Genomic DNA, 25,790 nt, shown 5'->3' on the forward strand with positions numbered 1-25,790 from the left:
AGAAACCCCCACCCCCAGGTGAGATATTGGGTCCGTTTGGTTTGATTTCACAGCATCTGTGAATGTGATCCAACTACATATCAACAAGCTAATTGACAATTGTAGTAACAAACACCTTGCTACTGGTTATGATTTCAAAATTCATGTTTTCTTTTGTGGAACCATAGAATCTACATTGTCTATTATGTTTCTTTTCACACAAATTATAACATCTGAAATTCCTTTTAGATTCGAACGATTACTCTTTGACATGCAATGCAGTTCATAGGTGTCTATAATAAGGGGCTTATAACCTATAATCCTCAGCCATATAACGGAAACTTACAATGTTTGAAACAGAGGTAGAATTCCACAGTGCATAGATACGTGCAAGTGAAGCCCTTTTATGACCTCTACTAAATAAGGCATTCAAACCCGCCGGGAAAGGGGAAAGCAATGACAAAGGTAGAATCAGCAGAACAGCTAGAAAAGCCCCAAGAGAGATCCAATAGAACTCGAGCAATATGAGGAGAGTGACAGAAAGGTCTGATAGAAGCAAGATACATATCAGGAGCTGTAGCGTACCCTGAAATGCAACTAAAAAATCACATTGATGAACGATCGCTGAAATGCTTCCTCAAAATAAAATTTAAGCATAGTGACATACCTGCCGCCCAGTAGGTCTTGTGTTGTGCAAAAATAAAGAAAACGGAAAGAAATAATCCCTCCGAAAATCCAAGGATTTTAAAGAAGCATCGTTGATGATGGCACCATTAACTCCACTTGCTACCCTTTTACGAGTTAATGCATGACTTGTATACGATTGACTCGGTTGCAACTGCTTCAGACTCTTGTCTGGAATGGTTGCAAAATGCCTGGATGGTATACAGATTGATTAGAAATACAATAATCTCTTAAGAAAATCTATAAAACACTTAATAAAGTTACCTTGGCGATTCTTCACTGTTTTCTATCAAATCAGGCTGGTGGAGGTTGTGGAGAGAATCATCACCAACAATTACCAAAATGCCCAACTGATAGAAACCGCTAGCAGTGGCTTGAAACCATCCAAGCTCAATTTTAACCCCATGAAACTCAAGCTGGGGGTTTCCATGAGTTTTTATCCAGTTAATAACAGGAACTAAAGCAGACCGTATGGATCCACTTCTCACGGTTCTCAACTGGGCATTTAAACCAGCCACCAAACGATTCCAAACACTTGAGGGAACATGCTGGCCAATCAGATGTACAAATGTCAGGAAATGAAGTATGCCACAACTTAATACTAAATGAATATATATCACAAGAAAAGACCTGTCCTATAAGATTCGTCAGCAAAGTATCACTATGAAGATTGTAAGGTGACATGTAGCTTCCTGCTCCACCAAAAATTATGCACATTGGGAACCTTTTTTGAATACTTGTTACCATGTCTAAACGCTTCTCATCGCCACCCAAGAAGAAATCGATGTATGCAACTACTAAATCTGGCGTCGCACCAACCTGCATTAATAATCACCAATCTGAATATAATAGGATAAACGGAATATATGCATAGAAGTTACAGTTTACAAGGAAAAGAGATATTTCCCAAGCATTGTTATGATTGTTCTTCTTGGTATCTGGGATGTATCTAGATAAGATGTAAAAGGGATGGCATATATTTTTTATAATTTCAACCTCTTATACTATTAACGTATTATAATATGAACCCTAGATGGTCTTAGAAAACTAAGGAAGGTCTACATGAGAAGCAGGAAGTTCATGCAAAGATGCTATACATCCAACTAGTATGCTGAATGATTATGCTAGCAAAGCATAATTTTAATGTTAATCTATGAAAAAAGTAGCACGAACAAAATATGTACAAAGTCGAACCTTCATCCCTTTATATAAAGCTCTTGATCGGCAGGAGCGAAGACAAGAATGATCATATTCAGACTTGACAAACTCCTGAAGCCGATTGATTTTGTATCTCCGACGCCACTGTTTCCAAGACCAGCCACAAGGATAAGCAAGCAATGAAAGTATACTGTGAACTGATCCTTCCCACCAATCATATGCAGCCACTGAGTTTATCTCATCAATAAATCTGTTAAACGAATCTTCATATCTGCATCTCGAATCCAGTTAAACATCACATACATAGGAAGAAAAATTGCACATTCTTGAAAGATAATGTTTATATTCACTAGTAGCCAATCCAATTAAATATAATGTTTATAAGAGACAGTGATTAAATGTAAAGTGTCGTTCTTGACAGAGTAACCTCTAGACAAGTTCTTTCATAAACTTGTATCCAAAATCTATCTTGCTTTGTATCTTATTTACGTAAAAGAAATTATGTGTCCATTGAAAATCATACGCTTCCCAAGATGCACCAAGAAACAATTACAAAACGATTAAAACATTCTGGTCAATGTGACTTCTTACACAATATCAATGATCGCATCAGGAGGAGAGTAAGGAAGATGCCAGGGTTCTCTAAATGTATTGGGACCCAAAAAATACATTCGATAGACATGGCTCTGAGTTTCATCAGCTCTTGTTCCTCGGACCTATACAAAAAGTTCATAAAGCAGGTCAAAATATTTTTTCACTACGCTTGTTGTATAGTGTAAACATGAGAATTAGCCATATTATGTTAACAAATGGTGCCTATGTAGCATTACACATTATGTGGGATTCAGGATTCGACTGAATTGTGCGGGGTTTGTAGATTTTCAACTGAATTGTCACAAGTACAAACTCCGGTTGGCCTGCTACATGGGCACTATTATTATATGTTGTATGATGGCAAAGGGCTACGACTTGCGTCTAAAGGGAAAATAGTTTAAAAGTGCATATATCAGAAAGATATTATCATACCTGAGATAGGGAAAGAAGAGAAGGAAAATGGTGGTGATTGCTGTGATCATTTGAATCTACTTTTTCATAAGCGTAAGCTTGTCCAACAAGCTTAACTCTGAGCGTACTTAGAAACAGACCAAGAAGAATCACCACACATGAAAGCATTAGAGCAAAAGGCCAGGGTCCTCCAAATGTGTATATCAGCTCTTCAAGAGGTGTGTAGCAGTTTGGCATCCTGTATTTTTCTGATCTGCATTTGTAGGGGCAAAATGACTCGGGGACTCCACCTGCATGATTGTCACTCAAAGTGTGATTACGGTAAATAGGTTACACTTATTGCCAGCTGCGAGAAATGTTTAATGTGAAAATAGATCTCATCCATTAGATGATCTGACCACCTTTTTTAAAGCTAAAAAGATTAGCCCCTACCTTTAAAATCTAAAATATAATCAAAATTGGGGCAGACAAATTATACCAAAAAAGGAGCAAATTAGACTTTTTCATCCATTTTTTCCATATTCTCACATTCTCAACCTTTTTACCACTCTCATTTGAACCCTCCCCTATATATGTGTGTGTGTACATATGCCAAGTACGTGTGTTGCAATGGATATTTTAAAATTACCTCGAACATGTACAAAAAATGCACGTCTGGGAAGGTTTTCAAGGGAACAAGGAGTACAGAGATCATCATCTGAGCCTTCAACATCTTTAAAAGTGCCAACTGGACATTCCTGCAAACATACAGAAAAAGAATGAACACCCTACTAAGTGTTTTAAAAGTTGAAAATATTCACCAAATACGAGTGGCCCCAGGAGTCATGAAACAGAATCATGCAACATACATGTACACTGCTCATTAAATCAGCATGAAAGGCTTAAACAAACTGAACGACTTAAAAAAGTTGGTTCTTTTAGATGATGCCACATTTGTAGTCTGAACATAGTTAAACGAAAAGAAAACAAGCATACCTCACAAAATGTGCCATAAAGCCCTTTGGGGCATTTCCTTCCAGTTATTGTACCCTCCTCTCCAGGAAGAGCCTCCCCATCCCCTTCACCACCCCTGTAGCAAATACAAAGTAAGATGCAGTTAAGAAAAAAAACAATGTTATTATATATGATGTGTGATCCAAATACTCGAGCAAATAGATTACTAATAACGACCTAACATATCCATTAGAATAGCTTTTGTCACCGCAATAACAATTTATGATGAAAATGTTCTTACAACTAAAAGAGGAAGAGGAAGACAATGCAGTACAGAATTTAGGAACACCCCAATAATATTTCTAGATGAAATTTATAGCAATTATTCAATTATCATGTTACGAATACTGCATAGGTGTCTTCACTGAAAAAACATAATTTGCCATGGGTTTCTAATAGGAGTATGATTCATCAAGGCACATTTCACTTTCTGTCAGCATTTACATAAATCTATGACTGCTTCACTATGGCTTTCATTCATGCATATGAAGTTCAACAGCTAGCATAATTTTTTTTTTCATAAAGCCGTTCCTTTGATGCATTTGGTGCTTTTGGTCACAATCCAACTTTTCTAGCATCCAAGTAATCTCAATTCCTTCCAACAGCCGGAACCAACCATCGAATAGCCTTCAATGACTTTCAAGGCTGATATCACCCATAGATGTGACAGTTCAAGGACAAATATAACTACATTTGGGGTAAGTAGTAATGTGGAATAAGCTTTTAGAATAGAAACCCTACCATGTGCTGATGGTACTATTTATCATTGCAAGAGGAACATATTCATCTCCCGTGCCAATTTTGGACCAGTGGAAATGAACTCTTCCACCTCCTCCACCGCCACCCCCAACAGAGACACCATGGCCTCCGGCAACAGACAAAGAGGAGTTATCAAAGAGAGAAATTGCCTGTATGAAAAGAAGAACGGTTCCACCAGAACCACCGCCTAATCCTCCAATCAGAGTGCCATTACTGTTTGTCGTTGCATTCCCGTAGCTTTGACCATCAGCCCTCATGGATCCATATATGTCAAGCTTTGTAAGAGGCCATAGAATAGATCCCATCACTGTCATAAATGAAAGAGTAATTATATAATGAAACTAGATTTCAGGTTCAAAGAAATAAAATGTTAAAAGTAGTTCCACATGCTGCAAACTATTTTCTTCTAGTGCATATGCTGTCTACATGATCTTCCTTCAGAAACTGGAGGAATTCGGTCTTTTTACAAGTCAAATTTTGTAATATCTTATAACTTCAAAATGATCTGAATTCATTCATTTGGCTTTCGAAAACAATAAATATGATGATTGGTAGTGTAATAACGGTTGGAACTACATGCATTATATTGATGAAAAAGGGAGTATGTATAAAACATGGGCCTTTGTAGACTTGGAGAATAAGAAACCAAACCCTAAAAATTATTATTTATACATAAATAACATAATTAATTGGAGTGTGACTTAAATCCCTAAGCAACAAATTGCATGCAACTTGTGACACCGCATGTGAAGTCGCGTTTAACCCGATCAGACTTGTGGTACATGTGACTTGGCAAGTCCACAGTAAGTGGCATACGAGCACCAGACGGGTTTTATTACTAGATTTTGGTCATTTTGTTTGTTACCCTTTACCCCCTCAATATACACAAATACCACATACACAAGAACTGCTCTGGTAACCATTGTTGCTACTTCTTCAAGCTTGTAATCACACCAATCGATATAGTGGATAAGTTTTGGCGTCCTCTGCTCTTGCCTTTTCCCAATAAAATCATCTTGTCTCTCTATCTCTTTATTGTTTCACTACTGTGTTTGTAAATGTTGGTATTGGATGTTTGTTGCGCATTACTTAGTTCACCTCTACATGTTATAAAAATCCTTTCTATACTGAAATTGATATCGGATGATTTGTATTTCAGTTGTTTGGGATCATTTACTTTTAGTTTGACTTTGCTTTTAAAAAGTCAGTCAAGTGTTTACGCGGAGTTATTTATACAACACTAACACATCTAAGTGGGGGAATAAGGACCAATATGCAACTTTATACAAATAGTCAATCAGACTTTTCCGTGAGAATTTTGTTAGCATATTAGCAAAGTAATGTTATGTTCGAATGTGAATTGAACGTAGAGGAAGGATATGGAATGAAAATCAGTGGGTTTTTTCTTTCTTATCCATGAAACTAGATTACTCCTATAAATATACAATAACTTATGACCTCTGGCCCAATCTGCATTAGTGAATCCAGCTATCATCCGTACCCTTCCTCGATGAAGGGCACCAACCCGACTATGACTTAAGTTAAAATAGAATCCATGATGCTTCATCATGGAGATGCTTTAGATTCCTCCAAATATGGAAAACGACATCCCAATGGTTGGTATACGGAGCAAAAACGGACACGCCAATAATACCAACCACGAGCAAAAGATTTGGACAAGTGATAATTGGATAATTGAGTTTTCTAACCAATCTCCTATATTTCTCTCAATCCAAGAAGCTTGCAGAAAAGAAGAACCAAATAATCTAATAGCTACCAACCTAACAATCCACACTTCATTAAGAGGTCAAGGACCTACTTTCTCTGATGTAGAAGTATCTCATGCTACAAACGAGATACCTCAATCCCTTGAAAATAGCAGCATCATAAATTGATAATAAAATCCTTAAGCTCGTAATAGCTAGATCATCATCTCAAGTGATAATATTACTGATGTATAGAACAAAATAATGCATCCACCTTTTTGGTAGCAAAAGAACACCAAACCAGGCTCCAAGTCGGACCAAACTACAAAAGAACCTTAGACAACCGTCTAAACCAACCTTTGGGAAATTACTTGCCCATATAAATAGCGACATAACCAATAGACCTTCGAAGATTTTTAACAAACAACAAACCAAGGAGGTTGATTCATATATCCCTCCTCCTCAAGGACTCCATTGATGGAGACATTCTTGATATCTAGCTGAAATAGAAGCCAACGGTTCATAGCGTCTAGAACCACACATGTTAACATAAGACATCCTGGCCATAGAATTTGAGAATTCCCTTTAGCGACAAGATAATGCTTCAACAGCATATGAAGCTATCAGGTGTAACTCATATATTTCTCTGTAGGGTATCTATCACCTCCTACATAGCCCAAAAACCAATCATGACGTTGGAGAGCTTTCTGCACACTCTAGGTGACAACATGACTATCAATGGCAAATCCAAAGATTTTGGTGCAGAGGTAATATGGACCAGATAATTTTGGATCATGTAGTGGGTGCATGGGTTGTACGGTTCATGCTGGAGAACGGATATTGTGCTCAAGAGTATAAAGAAGTGCGGTTGAATTAGATGACAACATGGACTGAAAACTAGTGATACAGGATCAAAGGAACTTCTTCATTGTCAAGTGCAAACTTTTGTAATAAAAGGAACGCTATCTGCTGACAATTGTTCGGAATTTCTTGGAATAAAAAAAATGGGAAGAGGAAGGAGGCTCCGTGACTCAGAGAAGAAAAATAATGACATAAAGGACTATAACACACCTGAAACCTTTTTTGACATGGGAATATCGAACAAACATGCATCCAAGAGAATATAAAACGCAGCTAATTTAATTTGGTTTACAGAAATTAAGCTTTTAGAAGAACGGGATGTCTAGAACATCCAGAAGTTGTATTTAGTTAGTAATATGGGACTTTCAACCCCTCCAATGGCATTAGCTAGTCAAACAAAGGAATGAGAAGAAAATGAAATATTTTCAGACAAAATAGTACCATCCGCAATCTTGTGATGACATGCTTTGAAAGTCATTATCCAAGAAGGAGAGCTAGGAAAGAAGGTAAATAATATACATTATATATATGCTGTTAATTGCGGTAAAATATCAGTGTTATTGCGGTTAGCGGTCCTAGGGGAAATAGCGGTTCTGCTCATAGAGACGCTAATCACCGCAATTAGGAGTTGGGCTCTCAGTTGGCCTTCTTTAAAGGGTTTAGAGAAGTCGTTTTAAGGGATTACAAGCTTGGGGGCTGATTTTGATTTGCAATATTAGTGTGTGAACTCGCTATTCCTCTCTTGTCTCTTCTATTCCAATCTATTATTCTGCATCTTCTCTTCACAACAACATTGTCTTCCAACATCGATTGCTCATCATCTTTTTTATTCACGTGTTCTTATGTTCATCTTCAAAATATATAGGATGTTATGTATACATTCATACAGTTATATATAATTGTAATTATTACATGAATCGCTATTTGTGGACAGCTTTACCGTCGCTATAACTGCTATTTCAGATTTTGACCGTTGTAACAACATAGTACATTACAATGCCAATTTAATTCTAAAGTCAAAAGCACTTGTCCAAAGAGCAGATATGGAGTCGGCTAATCACCTCTTAACTATAGCACCCAACAAAAGTAGTGATATATTTCCAGATGCAAGCTAGACATGCCAAATATCATAAAAATCCCCTATTGGAATAGGGGTTAATACAAGGATCCTCCGGGAGGCAATTAGGGCAATCCCACTTTAGGTGGTCTAACTTTTTGCAAGAATGACACCATATCTTCTTATCATCTTGGTTTGAAGAGGGTCACCGTTTCTCCCTCCTCTCTATCCCTTGGCTTCCTCTTCTAGATGAGCGAGAGACTAGCAAGGGTAGAGATTACGTAACATCTCTAGACGATGTCTAAATAGAACATATTTTGCAACACAAATGATATGTCAAAGAAAGTGAAGAGATACCAGAAGAATTGAGAAGCAAGGACTAACATAAGATGCAACGAGAAGATAAACCCCCAATAAAAGTTAGAACTGGATGCTGCTTCAATCTCTATTATTACCGATCGGATTCGTGCTATTTGGGGAAAGGAACTGCATCTCAACATAAAACTTCCTAGTCAGATAGTCTCTGGTGATTCCAAGCAGTGGTAGAAAGCGGCGGCAATAATTGCGGCCACCGGCAAACATGGCGGTAGCACGCAGCAACAGCAGCAGGCAGAGGTGGCAGGCTGATGTAGTAGCAACTTAATTTAAGAGGCTAAGTTTGGTAATCACATCCTTGCTAATGGCTCTAATACCCATGATTAGAGTTTGAAGTATATGCATTTAAGTGACTAAAAGGGAAGTCTATATAATATAATACATGGCCTTTGGCCCACCTTTGAGAATAAGAAACAAAAGCCTACATCTAACTTAATACAATATATACATAACCAAACTCTAACAAAGGCTACAACGCTCAACAGGTAGTACTTTTTGGATAGCTTTGCAATAACTAAAGCAGTAATGTGTATTGATCTTCTTGAATTTAAGATAATAGAAATCAACTTCCTAAAGAGTTGATGTATCAAACCTTTATACTGCCCTTCAACTTCAGTTGATCTTATTGATTAAACTTTCTTTTGCCAAAAGATAGAAAAAAAAAATGACTGGAGGCAGATGTTACATTTTTTTTTACTCCACCTTCGCACAGCACTTAAAATAAATACAGAAAGGAAAAACCTAGTCGGTGATGTTACATAGTGGCAAAAACAAGACATTGGAATATTTCAATGACTGGATGAAAGTTAAAATAATTACCGATCTTATTGAATCTCACTAATGTCATAAGAGTTCTTTCAGAAAAAGCTTACCTATCATTCCTCCTCCAGCAACACGTCCAACAGACTCATTAGGACCAAGAGTTCCACTTCCCAGTTCACAGGGAAGATCTGGTTTACCATATGTGCTGCCACCTTCACTAAGCCTTCCATCGTACAATCCAGTACCCCCTCTGCCCCCATGCCCGGCCCCACCACCAGCTCCATTTGAATAGTTTCCCAAACCGAAACCGTTTCGACAACCTGGAAAAATAATTTAGACAGAAGTTAGAAGTATTTACAAGGAGATTGGGTAAAGAAATTGTCATTCACAGTTTGAAACGGAACTTAACTAAACAAGCAGATGGCAAACACAAGTCTTGGCTACTAAGTGCAAAAGCTCAGAAAAAAATACCTAATTCGGAAGCAGTTATCATGCCTTCTGTCTCCACAATGACAGTCCTAGCCCTGTGGATTTGAATGATACTCCCCTTAATTATGCCATTCACAACTATGTCTTCAACGCGACAAATCTGCCAAAAGTTCAAATGGAAGCCACAAAATTAGTAGCTAATTCATCTAGTTCGATAATAAAAGCTTGCAATATGATAAGCTCAACTTTACACAACAATAAGATCTTGCAATCTTTAACCTCAAATTTTCATGTTACAGTCTAGGATACCTACACTTCAGTTCTTTATTCTTACTCTCTTCAAATGGATAAACAGTCTTTACCTATGGTTCCATGACCCTAGTACTCATCGCAGTCAGTTACATTATTTAGAATTCCAGAAGGAACTGGAAACTAATCCGAGAATAAATTTTGCCTGACTAGCGTTGGAGAAACAAAGCTCATTAGATTAACCTAAAACATCCTTAGGATGAAGAGGATATGTGCTTAGGCCATCAATGAAATGATCAACAACACTGAAGAAGGGTGTACTTACGTTGGTATTTTTAAGGACATGACATGTTACCCCAAGAGAGATGTGTTGCATTCTATGGAAGCAAAATAGACCTATAAGCTACACTCCTTGTTACACAAATCTCATCTTCAAGACTTAAATGGTATACCAGATAAAAAAAATTAGTCAAGTCCAATTGAAAGATATTTTGGCCCAAATAAAACCAGCTTCTATCTGTGTAACCCAATTTAAACAAGCAAGTATAGACTCAACTCAAGAAGTGAATAAAAATAATAAAGTATCAACATCAAAGTCTTCATGCCTCATAATGCAGAAAAATGGAATAAATAAATTAGTTATTTAGCAAAGCAAGTGTATATAGTATCAAATGCTTATTTAACTTCTAACGTTTACATGGCATAAAGGTAATTGTATTTTACACATTGCAATGTTCAGCTTAATGCATCCGATTAAGCATCTGCTTAATCTACATCTGACAATCAAACATTAGGTTGCCTTGTCACCTAGCTCTGCTTAATGATTTTTCGAATACTGGCTGCACTTCAAAATAAGGATTGGCATTTACTAATATCTGGAACCATATAAAGTTTACAATGAAACACATCACAAATAAATACTTTAAATTAAATATTGATATTACCAGGGAATGCATATCCTAGACAGTTTAGTGTTTCTTACTTGTAGTGAAAAAGAAAGTGTGTCATTGACATGACAATCATCAGGTGGATAAATCAAATCTCTTGGGCATGTTGGATTCTCACAATGAGATTTGGTTGCCCTGCCAAAAAGATTAATTAGATTGGTTAATACACAGTTTGCACCATTCTCAACTTATAGAACAACCGCATTTCAAGCCAAAATGAAATAGATGTCCATACTCACATGCTTTTACTATTATCATCATCCAATGGAGCTTCAAGCAAAGAACCAGGCCCAATCTGTGAATAGCAAGTGATTATGAAAGAAACTCTCCGCAGTTGGACTTCAAGAAATAAAGATAAGAAAATAACAAAGAGCTCTTTGAAGTGGTTTCAGGGGAACCCAGATCGAATCATGCAACACCAAGTGCCAGATGCGTCGCATGCGCTAATAAGGAATGGATAGTAGCATGCAGAAAGGTCATCCAAAATGCAAGTATTTGCAAGCATCCAGCGGAAAAAAATCTTTGCTTGGATGCTAAGAAATAGTTGTTGTCATATGATTTTTTAAAAAATAAAGAAAATAGAGCAGGAGGCTATCGACCTATTGTGTATAATGTTCATTTGCACAGGCATCCATAATAAAGTATTTGCTAGAAGATCAGATTAATTGGCTTGGTAAATAAGGAATACAGACTACCACAACGAGAAACACTTGCATAAGTAAACATGAAAAGTAAAAGGTAATAAATAAAATTAACTCCAGAAAAGACCTTACAGTTATGTTATAGAATAGTGAAAGGGAAAGTCTTTGCGCTTTGATTGCATCACCCTGACCAGTCAACCTCAGAAGTCCTTGGCCATAAACAGCCAAGTTCGTATTTGAGTTGATGCTGGAATTTTCCTGCCAGAACAGACAGTTATGATCAGATTCACAAAATTGTATTGCGATAAAGCTTTTGTATGTCTTCACAATAGTATCCGCAAAAAGATTTACCATACCCGCAGAACAATAAGGTTACGAACTTCAAGAACTGAAATAGTGTAAAGTGTGCTGCCACCACCATCAACTTGGATTTGAGCGTTCCACATGAGCACCATTTTGAAGGTAGCTCTAAGTGCACCATAGACCTTCATATATAGAAAGAGAGCCATTTCAGAATTACATAAAATAGCTACTTCGTGTACCCAAAATTAAAGAAGTAACTTGAAAAAGAAAAGGGCTTTGAATGTCCAAGTAGCAACTAGCAACCACTACACTCTTAAGAAAACATACCCACCCAGGTTGTATGCACCTTGATACATTAGAATTTACAGTATTCTCCTTGAGAAATTACCTAAAGGCTTTAAGAGAAGCGTTCATTTTCCTCTTCAGTTTTGTGTAAACTAAATTTTCTGAATGTATAAGCACATTCACAAAACAAAGAGGGTCATTCACAGATCTAGTAGATATTTCTGCAATTCATTCTCTTCCTGTGGCGAGACCGTGTTCAAAGTCTCAAGCAAACTTTCAATTTCATGAACGAGCAATACACTCCTGCATGATCATATTGAGTCCACTCAGTGTGATTAATGGTGTTAACTCGGCAAGAAATAGAGCAAACCTTTGATGGTTGAACTAGTTTGTCTTGAGATGATGCTTAGTGAGCTAATTTGACTAACAGCCACGCTTTACTGTTTAATTTTACCAAAATCATGTTTATGTATCCATGATTAACTGTTTAATTTAATAAAAATAATGTTTACCACCCTTTCACAATTTAGCAGACTTATGTAGCTAACATTTATTCTCCACGTGAGAGATCAATGTTCATGTTCAGTCCACCCATTAGCTGTTATCCCCACACTATAGATGGAGGTTAAGACGATAAAGGCAGTTGAGGAGGCCACAAAAGGCATATATTGCAAATTATTGGTATTTGAAGAAGATCTCAATAACCCATAAACTTTTTTTATGCAACTTAGACATGTGCCTTGAACGTAGAGAAAAGAAGGGAAACAACACATGAAGCAACGTTGGGCATAATAGTATCTCAGGTTTCATCCATGCTTTTAAGTCTTTTAACGCATACGGCCAATCAGCTTATAAATTAACCACAAAGTTAAGACCATTGAAATCATGTTTGTACCTTTATGGTGGAATCACTCATAAGAAGTTCTTCTGCAACAAGCTCAAACTCAGACACTGGAAAATCGGACAACCCAAAGATGATGCTGCCACCACAATCTAGTTTAATTTGTCCTCTCACCTACCCAAACAGAAAGAATTAGTAAAACACCACTGTATGTCAAGATGAATATCATATATGACAGTTATTTTAATGATAATATTACACTTTAATGAGCCTCTAGCATTGACAGAGCAGCAGATCTTATCATTATACTAGAATATGTAACACCAGATATATTAATTAAGTAGTAATAACTCAATTTCCAACAAAATATCTTATTTAGCTTCTTAAAACTGAATAATTTGTTACCTTCTTCCTTGGTTAGATTTATGTTTCAAGCTTTTGTAACTGTAACATAGTATCATGTCACTAATGGATCAGTCAAGTTGGAGTCATTACAACACAAAACCAACTAGAGTCAACTTTATAGATTTTAACTTTTCAGCCACCAACAACCAGGCATTGTAAATGATTCCTTGGATCGTCACAATCTTGTTAGATCTAATGTCCCCATTTGCCAAAAGATGATGTTCTATCCTAGTTTTATAATCAAAGTTAAGTCTAGGAATCGTGTTAGCAAAATTTCCCAGAGTGGAATGCCCCTCCACTTATTTCCCATCCCTCTCATTCGCTCATCTTACAACTCAAGCTACATAAAGAGAAACAAGTGGTGCATAGCAAGCTTTAACAATCCTCCAATGCCCAGATCCCTTGATGCACATTAATAACAGGTATGCAAAAATATATACACCAAACCAAATTGGGTATTCATTTGTATAATGTTTTGTTTTGACCGAGACTACTTTAGGGGTTAATGTTAAGCAAAAACTGTAAGTAAAAGCCTAGAGTTCAAGGGTTATACAATCTAGAGTATATTTGGATGCAAATGTATTGTACTAGAAACATGTTAGGCTTGTTGTATGCAGAAGTACATTGTGAGATCTTATGTCCAAATCAACTTGATGGGTAAGTTGTATACCAAGAAAGTGAAATGTTTATCATGTGGAGACTATAGGTATATGAAAAGGCAACATTCATAAATAGCTGAGTAGATTTTAAGGAGGAGATATGGTCGGATAAAAGATAATAGTTCAGAAGGCAATGAGGGAAAATTCAGTAGGATGCTTGACATGGCTATTATAACATTGTTACAACAAACTCAAACCAATTTTACCAAATTTGTAGTTAAGCTTTAATACAAGACCAAGTGTAAAGGTATGTGATAGACAAGTTCCGCAACAGTGGTTCCTTGGAGTAGACTAAAGTTAATATGCCATTCTTTTCATGTGACGTTAGAGAGAGAGAGTGTGTGTGTGTGTGTGTGTGTGAAAGAGAGAGAGAGAGAGAGAGAGAGAGAGAGAAGGAGATAAGTCGATCTTAAGGATCCAAAAATTCTAAGGCAACAGCATGCCACCGTGAAAGGCTAGTTACCCCTGAGGCAACAAGCTGATTAAAAAACCCATTTTATATATTAAACTCTAGGTATATTATATTTAATTCTCACATAGAACAAAACAACACTCGAATGATGCTTTTGTAACCATCTTTAAATTTCATCTCTACAAAAAGTAGATGTAAATTCCCATAATTGCTTGTAAAGAAAGAAGGGTTCCAGGGACATGACGCAACTCTTTCTATCCTTTTAGAAGAAGAAAATAGAGCATGTGCTCTTTATATAATTTTGGATGTCTGTAAGAAATCCCTACATGCTAACCCGTAAAATAGTGAAGTACTTTTCGGTTCTCGCTTTAAACCTAAAAAACCAGGAACAAGCCACAAAATCAAACAGGTACTTGTCTTTTGCTTCTTGCATCTCTCTGAGTCTCTCTATCAGCTACTACTGATGGCATGATGATCAATCAACTCTCTCTCTCTCTTCATAGTCTGCAGTGTTGATGGGTTAAAACTTCTGTCTTTCAAGGGAATCAGGGTTATTTTTATTTAACCAATTGGTTTTTGGGATTAAATTTGAAAAATTGGCTACAACTCAGGTAAGATGCCATTAGTTCCAAGTCATGCAACTTTGACCTTGAAAGAGTTTTAGGGCACATGCACACACAAACACACACACTTGAATAGTAATTCCAACCTGAACTCTGCTCCAACGTAGTGGCACCAAAACTTTTGCATCATTTTCAATGTAAACATTCGTCCACAACGGGCTAGTGGAGAAATCAAGTAAAGGAGTTTCTGTTTCTGTAGTGACATTGTCATTGTCAACTCTCAAGCTCAGTAAATATGCATCAAAACAAGTACCCGCTGCTCCACCATTCATCGGACAGCCAATACTGTGACCACCTGTGATAGCACAAGAAAAAATATGTATCTTCAGACATAACTGTCAACAAGCCAAATCTTTTGATGTAACTTCATCATCACTCAACAGTAGTATTTAGGAGCTGAGAAGACAATATGAAAAGATATAATATAATCAAGTTACATATACAGTACAGCAGAAAAAGTGTGAAAAATTAGCCACTTCAGCAAATGGACATGAAGGCCTTACAATCAAAGATCCAACATCATTATATGAGATGCTTCAAATGTCAACTGAAGTGTGTGGTTGAGTATTACAGATTTCTTTTTCAGTTTATCATACAAGATAGGAAAAGATGATACAAATAGTTCATTTACTCCAAAATAACATTCTCCCAAAGAACTTTAAGTATTACAAATAATAGTAGGGGTCAATTTGGTGGTAAAGATTTTTATCATTGAAGTCAATGATACCTGGCTCCTCTTCATGCACAAATTTATCTCACAGAAAAACTGATCATGTTTAGTATAACAGGAAGTAGCGACGCTAATACACAATACTACAAACACACCATATGTATGTGTGAACCCTCTATATTTGATCCAAAAATGAATTGCTGAGTTACTATATCTAACATAGACTGTAAGCAATTTTTCTGAAACTTGGAAGAGACAATTTACGGTAAGTCATGGACTATCATCTGTGATTACTCCGACATCATGACTTTTATGACTCCAGAATCTATCATTTCAGGCAATTAATCAGGATGATATGTCAGACCCATGATGCATCTCTTCTGGTCAGCTATATATTCATCGTTACGCAACTTAGTATGACGTAGAAAACCAAATTCATGAAATGGTCCTCAAATTGCCAAAAATTAGGATAAAATTTAGACTTTCATGATACGTATCATCCAGAGACAAGCCTAGATATCAGTGACCAAATCTTCTTTTGCAAAAATTACCTACTTCTCTCACACACACCATCTTTTTAAAGATGAGTATTGCCTTCTTATATGTAAACTAATTGAATGGAATAAGATATATATATATATATATATATATATCAAGGTTCTAATTGGATTGAGGTGTGGCGGCGAGGTCAAGCCTCAAGCCTTACAAGTTACGGCAAGACCATGGCGTTTTCCAAGGCATGGCTTAAGGCGGCAAATCTATAATATTTATATATATGTGTGTGTGTGCGTGTGTTTATGTCAGTCTCTTGAACAATAACGATCAAGTTATTAACAATTTAAATTCATGTAAAACGATAAACAAAAGAAGAACCATGAATTGATAATTTGATATCAAATATACATAGTTTACAAAAATGATACCAAATATACAAAGTAAGTCACTGTTTATAGTCTCTGTTTGGTAATCAAACAACAAAATCAAAGTAATGAAATCAAAGAACAACAAATGAAAGTAATCGAACAATATTTTTTGTATGTTGAGAAGTAATTTATGGTTTTTTCTTTTTCCCCATTTTGTTGATCAAGTATTTGGCCCGTATAAACTATAAAGTTATATTTACTTCTATTCAAGTTTTAAAAATTGCAAATTTCCTCCCACACCATATAACGCCACAACGCGCCATGGTAGGCCATGGCGAGCTCCAAGCCTCATATCCATGCCAAGGGGGTTAACGTGGCAGCAAGGTTGCGCCTCGCCGCCATGGCAGCGCCAAGGCGCGTTTTTTAGAATATGGCTATATACATACATATACATATATAGAGAGAGGATTGATAGGTTTTGGGTAAAAATTAGCAAGTAATTGAATAGAGAAGAAGTGATGGATCATTGATTGGAGAATAATAAATAAATTTAAAAGAAAAAACAACTCTTGAGTGTAACCCCTTAAGCTATTATCATAGTGGCCTTCCAAAGGACATGAAGGTACTATTCATCTACTCAAGATCAAATGTCACTTGCCAAGTGCCAACCCTGTCTGCTCGCATTCAAGGGAGTTTTCAAACAACCATCCATTTCTATTATTCTAGTCAATATGAAATCCACCCAAAACCACCTATGTTGTTAAGGTCTTTAGCACAATCACTAAGAAGGCTCAACAGCAAGTCAACCACGGTAAACTATCAGTGTATGTTCAGGGGAGTAGAATCTGGTGATACTGATTTTGGTTCCTATATGTGGCCATTCACAAATATTTTACGCCGTAGGATCAAGCGATTGTAAGTGTGTTATTTTAAATGGTTGGTGGTTCGTAGATTTTCCTGGTCAAATGTAGTCAAACTTACACTTCAAGAATGAGTTACTCGATGTGGTGATATTTGGTTCATAGATTCTTGGTGTTAACTGTATTTATTCAGTAAAATTAACAATCTCAGCATTTAGGAGGATTGATTTCTAATATATAGAATCGATATGGATATCCAATTTTTTCCGATTAGGTATGTTTCAGCTAAATATCAATCTCCACTTGGCATCGTCTTTATTTAGCAAAATTGTTTCATGTAGTTAGTCAGTTATTGTTGGGTACTATCACTTTTGAAGTAACAACACAGAGGCATCTGACCATCTCATCTTATCCTTATGAATCAACTTTAGGTCCAATTATGATTTCAGTTTCAGTCTTGGCAATAAATCGCTTGAAGGTGTTTCTGTCGCTATCTGAAAATAGGTTTGAAACCAACTTCGTGATGTTCACTGGTTGTGGAAGAATCAGTGACCTTCATTTATATGTGATTTTTCTTCAATAGGCTATATGCAGTGGTTTGAATTAACAAAGACAATGGACGCCTCTGGTTCTAGGTGCTTTCACTCTGCAGATTTGGTGCAAGTCAACAAGTGAGTGACAGCCTTAGACAGTGTCCCAAATCAATGGGCAGAAAATTTTCATGTGGACAGTTGTCAATGTTTGTTGAGATAAAATCTAGTTTTTTTGTTAGACCAAACTGTGAAATATGTACTCGAAGTTCACTATCAATGAAACTTCTTCTCTTGTTGCCTGTAGGGGAACAAAAAAAGAGTGGCCATCCAAATAGCAGTAGAGGAAGTATGATTTCTTGGAAGTTCTCCTTAAGCATGAATGTTCGCCATAACAGCAACCATGTTGAACATCATTATACGCAAATAAAGACTAAAGCAACTATGTAAAAATCATGTAGTTAACTACAGAATGCCACAAACTGGGTGTGATCAGGACATACCATGGACTTTCACTTTTATGTCTTCTTGCTTGCTGTGACAGTCAAGAGAAACTCTTCCTCCACCACCACCACCCCACCCACTTCCGCCAGATGCACTGACGATGCCAAAACCCTTCCTATCATAAAAGTATGAACGGATGCTTATTAAAGATGGTTTCACATTTAGAACACAAGGGCATAAGAACAAGTCAATCTCACCATGACTGGTACACAAAAATCATGTAAAACTTATACCAAAAAATTATCAAATAAAATAGCTAAAAGCTTATGAATCTGACCCTAAAGAAGTTTGTTTTTCTATGGTTTTTCTTCATTTACTCATGTCAGGGGCACATAACAATCAGTATGCCATGTTGTCAATGACACACTACAACGGACTCTGTTGGTAAAAAGAATGCATACTTCTTATATTCCATCACATTCTCTCTTTGTATGAGAAAACTAGGTTTGGTAAAATAAGTAAACAAGAACTTTAGTCCTCTGCTAGTGAACTTTTACAAACACTAACCATTGCCACAGAGCATATCCCAAAGCTTTCCATACCCATCAATAGTACAACCAAAGTGTGAACAACCAGTTATAACCAACAAGTTTCTTAGTTTCTGCCCATGCAAGAGTTCCTCCACTATCATCTAATGTTATTATCATTATTGATGACTTGGCATTAAAAAAAATACACAATAAACTTTACTTAAATTATCATGCATTCACAATTTATAGCAAGCCTTCAAATTTTGAAGTTGTTTGGACACTAAGACCTGTCACCTTTGGCTGATTTTTGCCTTACTGTCTTCCTTTTCCCTTCTCTCTGCTTCGTGTTCAATTGATTTGCTTAGCAATCTTACAACTTATAAAAAGTTTTTTTGGAACTGAGACTTGTTTATCAACTAATGAGCTCAATGTATAGCTTGAGTCATAAATTACTCTGATTACAAGTATGATGCTCAATTCTTGAAAATGCCTCTCAATTCAGCCACCAGGCTTAATATGACTTTCAAAGTCGCTCAACAAGTCACATTCGAAACGGAGGAAAAGTTACGGTACATACACAAACGACATGCTCAGGACTTCCATGATCACGTATCCAAGTTGCCACAACATCCAGGCGACTTCTCAAGTCAGCTTATGGAAGTTGTATGGTGTAAATCCAAAACCAGAAGTGATATTGTGCAACCTTCCACATTGCATTGAAGTCGCTTTTGACCAATAACGGGTTTCTACTACCAAATTATGGCACAATTGATTGAAACCCTAAAATAGCAATACTCCCTTGTTCATACGCACACCATTACTCTTCTCCTTCATTGGAAGTGCAGTGAATGCACATTCACTCATGTACCAACATTGTTATCGAGGATTAACTTGGCTGCTCAGCCAGTGGCTTTTCCATTTTGGATTTCCAGGTAAATCTAGATGAACACTGTTCTCCCTACTTACTTTATGAAGCATTGTACGTTATTTGCAAAAATTTATTACTTGTGGACTATATGCATGTTTAGAACACAACCATATTCCTCTTATTTGTTCATATTTGGGTTTTGTGAGCAATAGTTGCTATTGGGAACTAGATTGGTGCTTGGTCGCATATGGTGCATTGTTGCGACTCAAGCGTGATCACTACTATGCACGTATTCAAGACAATTCTCAATTCCAAATTACTATTACCACAACTATGATGCTCTTGATGTCACAAATGATGGCAATTGTTATAAATGCCTTATTACTATGAAATACAAAAAAGCCACGATAAGAAATAAATTAAAATAATGGGGGGTCTTGTCTGCAAAACGAATTCTCTTCCAAGTATTTGTCAGCTTATTATCTTTCAAAGAAACTCAAGGCAAGCTTATGATATATAGACAGCACAATTTCATCTGCACATCTTCCACCACCAACATAATCATGAATTCATGATGCTCAGAAAACCTATGCTAATGAAAGTCAAACCACAGATGCCTTTAAAATGTATCCTCTCAGAAAGGGTGCCATATGTTGTTACTGTAAAGAAGGCCATATATGGAATAATATTACGAATTGATTGGTTGTCGTCATGGCCATCCTTTAATTGAGACTCTACAAGGTTCATGGCAACTAAAACAATGGATTTCAACAAAGGCCTAAGTTACTTAAGTTTAAATTGTTATATGACTTACAAGCTAAAGATGAATGTCATCAAATTCTGTTGAAAAGAATGTAAGAGGAAGATATACCTAAAGCAAGACTGATTGGCTTCATAAGAATGAACTCCTTCTAATGATGCAGAGCAATAGATTCTATGCAGTCTATGATTCTTTCATGAAAAATCACATGTCAAAATTTCTTATTCTTACATTTCTTCCAATTTGGTCATGAAAGCAGATAGTGGACTACAAATCACACTTGCATTGATTTGAATCTGATGCAAGATGTTCCTACCAAACATCATCATAAGTTCACTCTTTTACCTAGGTTTCACCTCTTTATAGTTGGTTTTGGTTCCCATTCACCATGATAAAACCAAACATTTTATCCCAAAATAGTTGGGTTAGGCTAAATATGAAACAGAAAGAAAGTATACAATGGTGTAGCCCAAATGAAACATAAAGTGAACCCCAAGGTTTGAAGACAAAAACATGGTATCCTTCCATGAGGCCCTACCTAATGTCAATTCTCTAGGCATAATCCACATGTAAATCTCTCTTCACTGCTTCCCCATGGCATTCTTGATCGACCACTACCTCTCGTACCAATCCATGGCATTCTTGGTTGACCACTACCTCTCGTACCAACCTATAAATACAAGTCTCTTCTTCTAGCCGATGAATTTGAAGGTCAATGTTCAAGATGAACAAGCGACCTAAAATGGTGGTGTGAGCTTTTCCTTAAATAGCTTCACCACAACCTCCTCTAGTTTGTCCGCTTCTTTATCCTATCCCTCATCGTTAGTTCACCATTATATTATATAAGTTTTTGCGGTTCATTTTAGCTTACCACAACAATTGAGATACAAGGCTTGTTGTGCTTCTGGGTATTCATATGAACTTTACGCAAATAGGTTCTTGTTCTTCTATATATCAACTATGTTTTCAATTAGTTAATTGTCAGATCACATTCTCTCTGTCATCTTTTATCATGATAGCATTTCTTGAGAAGGAGGACTGCAATAGGAAAGCATCGTCAAGGTTTATACCTTTTGGATACCAACCACATTGCACCTCATATTCCTTCACAACTGGCATCAATTAACCTCGATCCTATCTCATTATTGCACTATCGGCCATCCTTCCATTGGAAACTAAAACTTTTGATCAAATTATATCACTTCCTTGTCTTGTAATAAAGAGCAAACAGGTTGTGTTTGTTCCATTTTGCATTATGCTAAGCACCATAAAATTCTCTCTCTCTCTCTCGGTGATTTTCTTGGTTAGTCCTTTTAAATTTGCTACATCTTGATATTTGGGATGTTGATAGAAATCTTACTCAATATGATAATTAGTACTTGACTACTGTTGATCACAATAGAGCTCTATGGATCTTTATGTCCAATAAAAACATGTCTAGCTTGTTGCGTTTGTGCATACCTAGTCCGGGTAACCTATTTAGGCCATAAAATATAGTAATACACCAAATTCACAGATTCTGAATCAACACTCTTCTTAACCACAAAGGCTTCATTCCTCACTCCATATGCTCTTATAAACCTCAACAAAATGGTAGAACTAAGAGAGTGTACACATAGCAAGTTGCTAGACATCATCTTTAAGCAGGTTTTCTTAGCCAATACTGAAGATATTCGGTTCTTGGAGAGGTTCATTCAATGAATAATTGGCTAGCATTCCATAAACAATGTAACTCCATATGAGATGTTTCACAAAAGAACCTTCTTATGTACATATACAAATTGTTGTTTGTTTGTTTTGCACAACTTCCATAGCAAACTAACTTCTAAATTGTTTGAATATGTTCTACTTGGTTATCTTTCTAATCAAAGGGTTGATTTATGATACAAATACCATTCAACTTATTACCACAAGAGATGTTCACTTCAGGAATTTTTCATCCTAGAGCTCCTAGCTCATCCCTATAAATGCTCTAGCGTCTATTCTTTCAACTAAGAGTTTAACCAATGGTAGGAAGATCATTCACCCACATAAGATCATTGTATACGATATGCACAAAGTCCTCTTGAACTTATGGCTCCTAATCAAGGAACTCCTCATGAGTCTCAGACTCCCTCTTTTTCCTCTACTCATATTGAGATTCATTAATTTGATACACATGATACTCATCTTTCTTTTCATCCTTGTATTCCTACTAGATCTAAAAGAAACAACATAATACCTGAAAATTTGCAAACTACCATCTTGCTTGCGTTCGTTCTTACAATTTTCATTAGCTCCAAATTGTTGCTTGTATGTTCAATGATTCACATGTCTATTTCATAAATATGCCCAAGCAAGAAAAGGTCTTAGATAAGTATAGGGTATGAATAAAGAGATAGATGCTCTTGAAGCTCATCAAACTCGGTTTCTTGCTACCTGTATTGCCTGCTAAACGCCAGTAAAGGCTATTTTGTAATTCAGTGCATAGAGTTAGTATGGTTGGTGAAGATGTTAAAAAGGTACAAACCCCGATTGTGGCTAAATTAAAATAAAGTGGCAAATTTTCCTTTCCTTTAATAAAGAAGCATATGACTGGAAAAATAATATACCGGTACATCTTTACATCTACATGCAATATCAAAACATGGAATTGCCATTAACGACTACAATTCTACAATCTGAGATGACCACAATTGATAAATCCTTCATAACCACGATTCATTTTTGTTGGTGTCATCTGCTGTGAATGTTTTGCTACTGGCATTCAACTTTACAATTGCTTAGTCGCTTGCCTCAACAATTTATTTCATGGATCATAGCATCATCTGGTTTAATATATCTATGGATATACACACACACCAATGGCATGCACAGAAGAACAGACACAAAACAAAAGTCCTTACAGTTTTAAAGCATGTATGACAACGCTTCCACCAGATCCGCCTCCACCATTTAGTCCTCCATCCCCTCCTTCTGCTAGCAGTGATCCGTTCATATAAAGAAGGTCCTTCACAATAAGCTTAACACGCCCACCACCATTCCCTCCATACTTATGTTCATCTGATGTGCCACCGCCCTTGCTTCCATAACTCCATGGATAAGGCAACGTAGACCAAGCATAAACATCACCACCCCAATACGTTGTGTTATTATTCCTTAAACAAGAAGCCCCTCTACCACCATGCCCCCCACCAGCACCTTCATGCCCTACCGGAGTGCCACTAGTTTGAGAAGGTGGTGCTCCACCCATAGCTGTGGTGTTTATCGAGGAATAAGATTCCATACTCATATTAGCTGCAGAGAAAATAACAGAACCAGCAATGATAGCAGAATTTTTTCCAACTTTGATGTTTCCAGAGAGATTGAAGCTAATCACGCAACCTTCTATGGGACAAACAATCAAAACAGAAGGAAGGATCTCGATATTTCCACTAGCTGATACATAAAGATCAGAACTTATATTAACATCTGAGTTCAGTAAGCAGGTAGTGTCAAATGACCCCACACCTCCCAGTTCTTCGCAAGAGATCCCATTATATGACAATGGTGGATCATCCCATCTTTGTATATAGTTCAAAGTTGAAATTTCAGAACCAACAGTTGGAAAAGGTCCAGTGTCGATAGATGATCCAGTTCCTTTGTCAGTGAAATTTCTTTCGTATTGCCCTGAACTCATTGAGAGCACAATTACGAAGATATGTCCAGCAAGAATGCACCAAGAAAGGTACCCATGACAAAGGAGTGGACGCATGACAACAAGGGTCCCACTTTGTGCATGAAAACACCAGTATCATAAATCTTCAGGTTTGACCAGTTTACTGTCAGTCAATTCTTCCTATACTTGATCCATAAAGCCCAACACATTTTTTCTTGGTGGTTTCAGTACCATTTTACAGTTCTTACACATCATATATACCTGCAATCAGAACCAAATCTCTCCAGTTTAGAGATGACAACAGGTGAATAAAACCAAATGAACATGAACGTGCAGAACTTATTCCAAGCTCTTGGATCAACCCTAATAATTTTATTTCCAGAAATCATGAAAAATTGTGCATGCACTCCAAGAGCTTAGGTAAAAAAATAAAAGAAAAAACTCTTGGAGAGTTTTAGTTCTGTCACTGTTAAAACTTTGACCTAATTACTAGCTCAGGAGACTTCTACTGGAACATCAAAATGCAACATAATTGACTATAAAAATATAATAACTCTTAAAATCCTCTAAAAATGATTGACCAATGGATGTATCAAGAATGGACCATACTCAAAACCTGGATTACAGTTTCGACAGCCAAGCAAATATAAAACAGTTTGATACTGAAATGTCCAATAGTAATAAGCAAAAATTTGTGTCAGAAAGTTTCAATTATGCATATTCCAACAGTGAAATTTATTTAACAGATATCAAACATACCCAGTTCATAAACGGCGTGATTAAGCATACAATAATTTTATATATTGTTTTACCAAATGGTCTTTGAACCGTAATAGTGGATCCCTGCAACCCATTCTAATAGATAGGTGGAAGAGTTTGGTGACAATTGCAAAAAAGGAAAAAAATTTAGTTATTGTTCATTCAGCAATGGGGACCAAACTTCAGACTGCAACCCCAACAATTATATAAAAATAAGAAGACACAAAATAATTACAAACACACCATATTATACAAACTGTCACAAAAGAAATGAACATGAATATGATATCCGCATTACCCAGAACTGGAGATCTCTATCTGAATGCTTCATACGAAATCAAGCCACCATTGACTCAAGTTTTAGCTGAATTACTCGCACCAGGATGATCCTAACTAGATGCAAATCATATATCAAACACTTGGTGTGCGTGTGTGTGTTTACGAACATGAAAGATAAGAGAGAAAGGTGAAAGAAACAACGGAAATTTCTGGATAATCTTACGGAAAAGGAATCGACTTTATGGTTTGAACTGAGTGATCTTGTCTGGGTAATTCCTTTTTTCTTTCAACAAACCCACTTGACTTCCAGTATCTAAATCTTTGTGCTTGAATTGAAATGGGACGACGATGATGATGATGATGGCAGTGGTGTTTGGGTTTTATTAACAATTAATAAACGAAACTTGGAGATTTGTGAGGGAGTGAAGTGAAAGAAAGTAGCAAGGAGTCCAACCAA

The 25,790-nt window shown here is 36.6% G+C and overlaps 1 protein-coding gene across 1 annotated transcript in view; it reads right to left on the bottom strand.

Moving 5' to 3' along the window:
* LOC112521435 overlaps positions 1-25,790 on the bottom strand; it is a 26,837-nt gene extending 1,047 nt beyond the window's left edge. The window contains exons 1-21 of the mRNA XM_025130294.1: positions 25,353-25,790; positions 23,544-24,556; positions 18,560-18,675; positions 15,220-15,428; positions 13,089-13,208; positions 11,962-12,090; positions 11,738-11,863; positions 11,204-11,259; positions 11,000-11,099; positions 9,811-9,928; positions 9,450-9,659; positions 4,561-4,885; positions 3,802-3,895; positions 3,455-3,563; positions 2,848-3,116; positions 2,413-2,537; positions 1,858-2,092; positions 1,294-1,482; positions 928-1,211; positions 647-854; positions 326-565 (exon numbers count right to left, since the gene is read on the bottom strand). Of these exons, the coding sequence (XP_024986062.1) occupies positions 326-565; positions 647-854; positions 928-1,211; positions 1,294-1,482; positions 1,858-2,092; positions 2,413-2,537; positions 2,848-3,116; positions 3,455-3,563; positions 3,802-3,895; positions 4,561-4,885; positions 9,450-9,659; positions 9,811-9,928; positions 11,000-11,099; positions 11,204-11,259; positions 11,738-11,863; positions 11,962-12,090; positions 13,089-13,208; positions 15,220-15,428; positions 18,560-18,675; positions 23,544-24,391 (4,110 nt within the window). The 5' untranslated portion in view covers positions 24,392-24,556; positions 25,353-25,790. The remainder of the gene's footprint in view (positions 1-325; positions 566-646; positions 855-927; positions 1,212-1,293; positions 1,483-1,857; positions 2,093-2,412; positions 2,538-2,847; positions 3,117-3,454; positions 3,564-3,801; positions 3,896-4,560; positions 4,886-9,449; positions 9,660-9,810; positions 9,929-10,999; positions 11,100-11,203; positions 11,260-11,737; positions 11,864-11,961; positions 12,091-13,088; positions 13,209-15,219; positions 15,429-18,559; positions 18,676-23,543; positions 24,557-25,352) is intronic.

Source organism: Cynara cardunculus, assembly GCF_001531365.2.
Source record: "Cynara cardunculus var. scolymus isolate 2C chromosome LG 11, CcrdV1, whole genome shotgun sequence".
Classification (NCBI taxonomy): domain Eukaryota; kingdom Viridiplantae; phylum Streptophyta; class Magnoliopsida; order Asterales; family Asteraceae; genus Cynara; species Cynara cardunculus.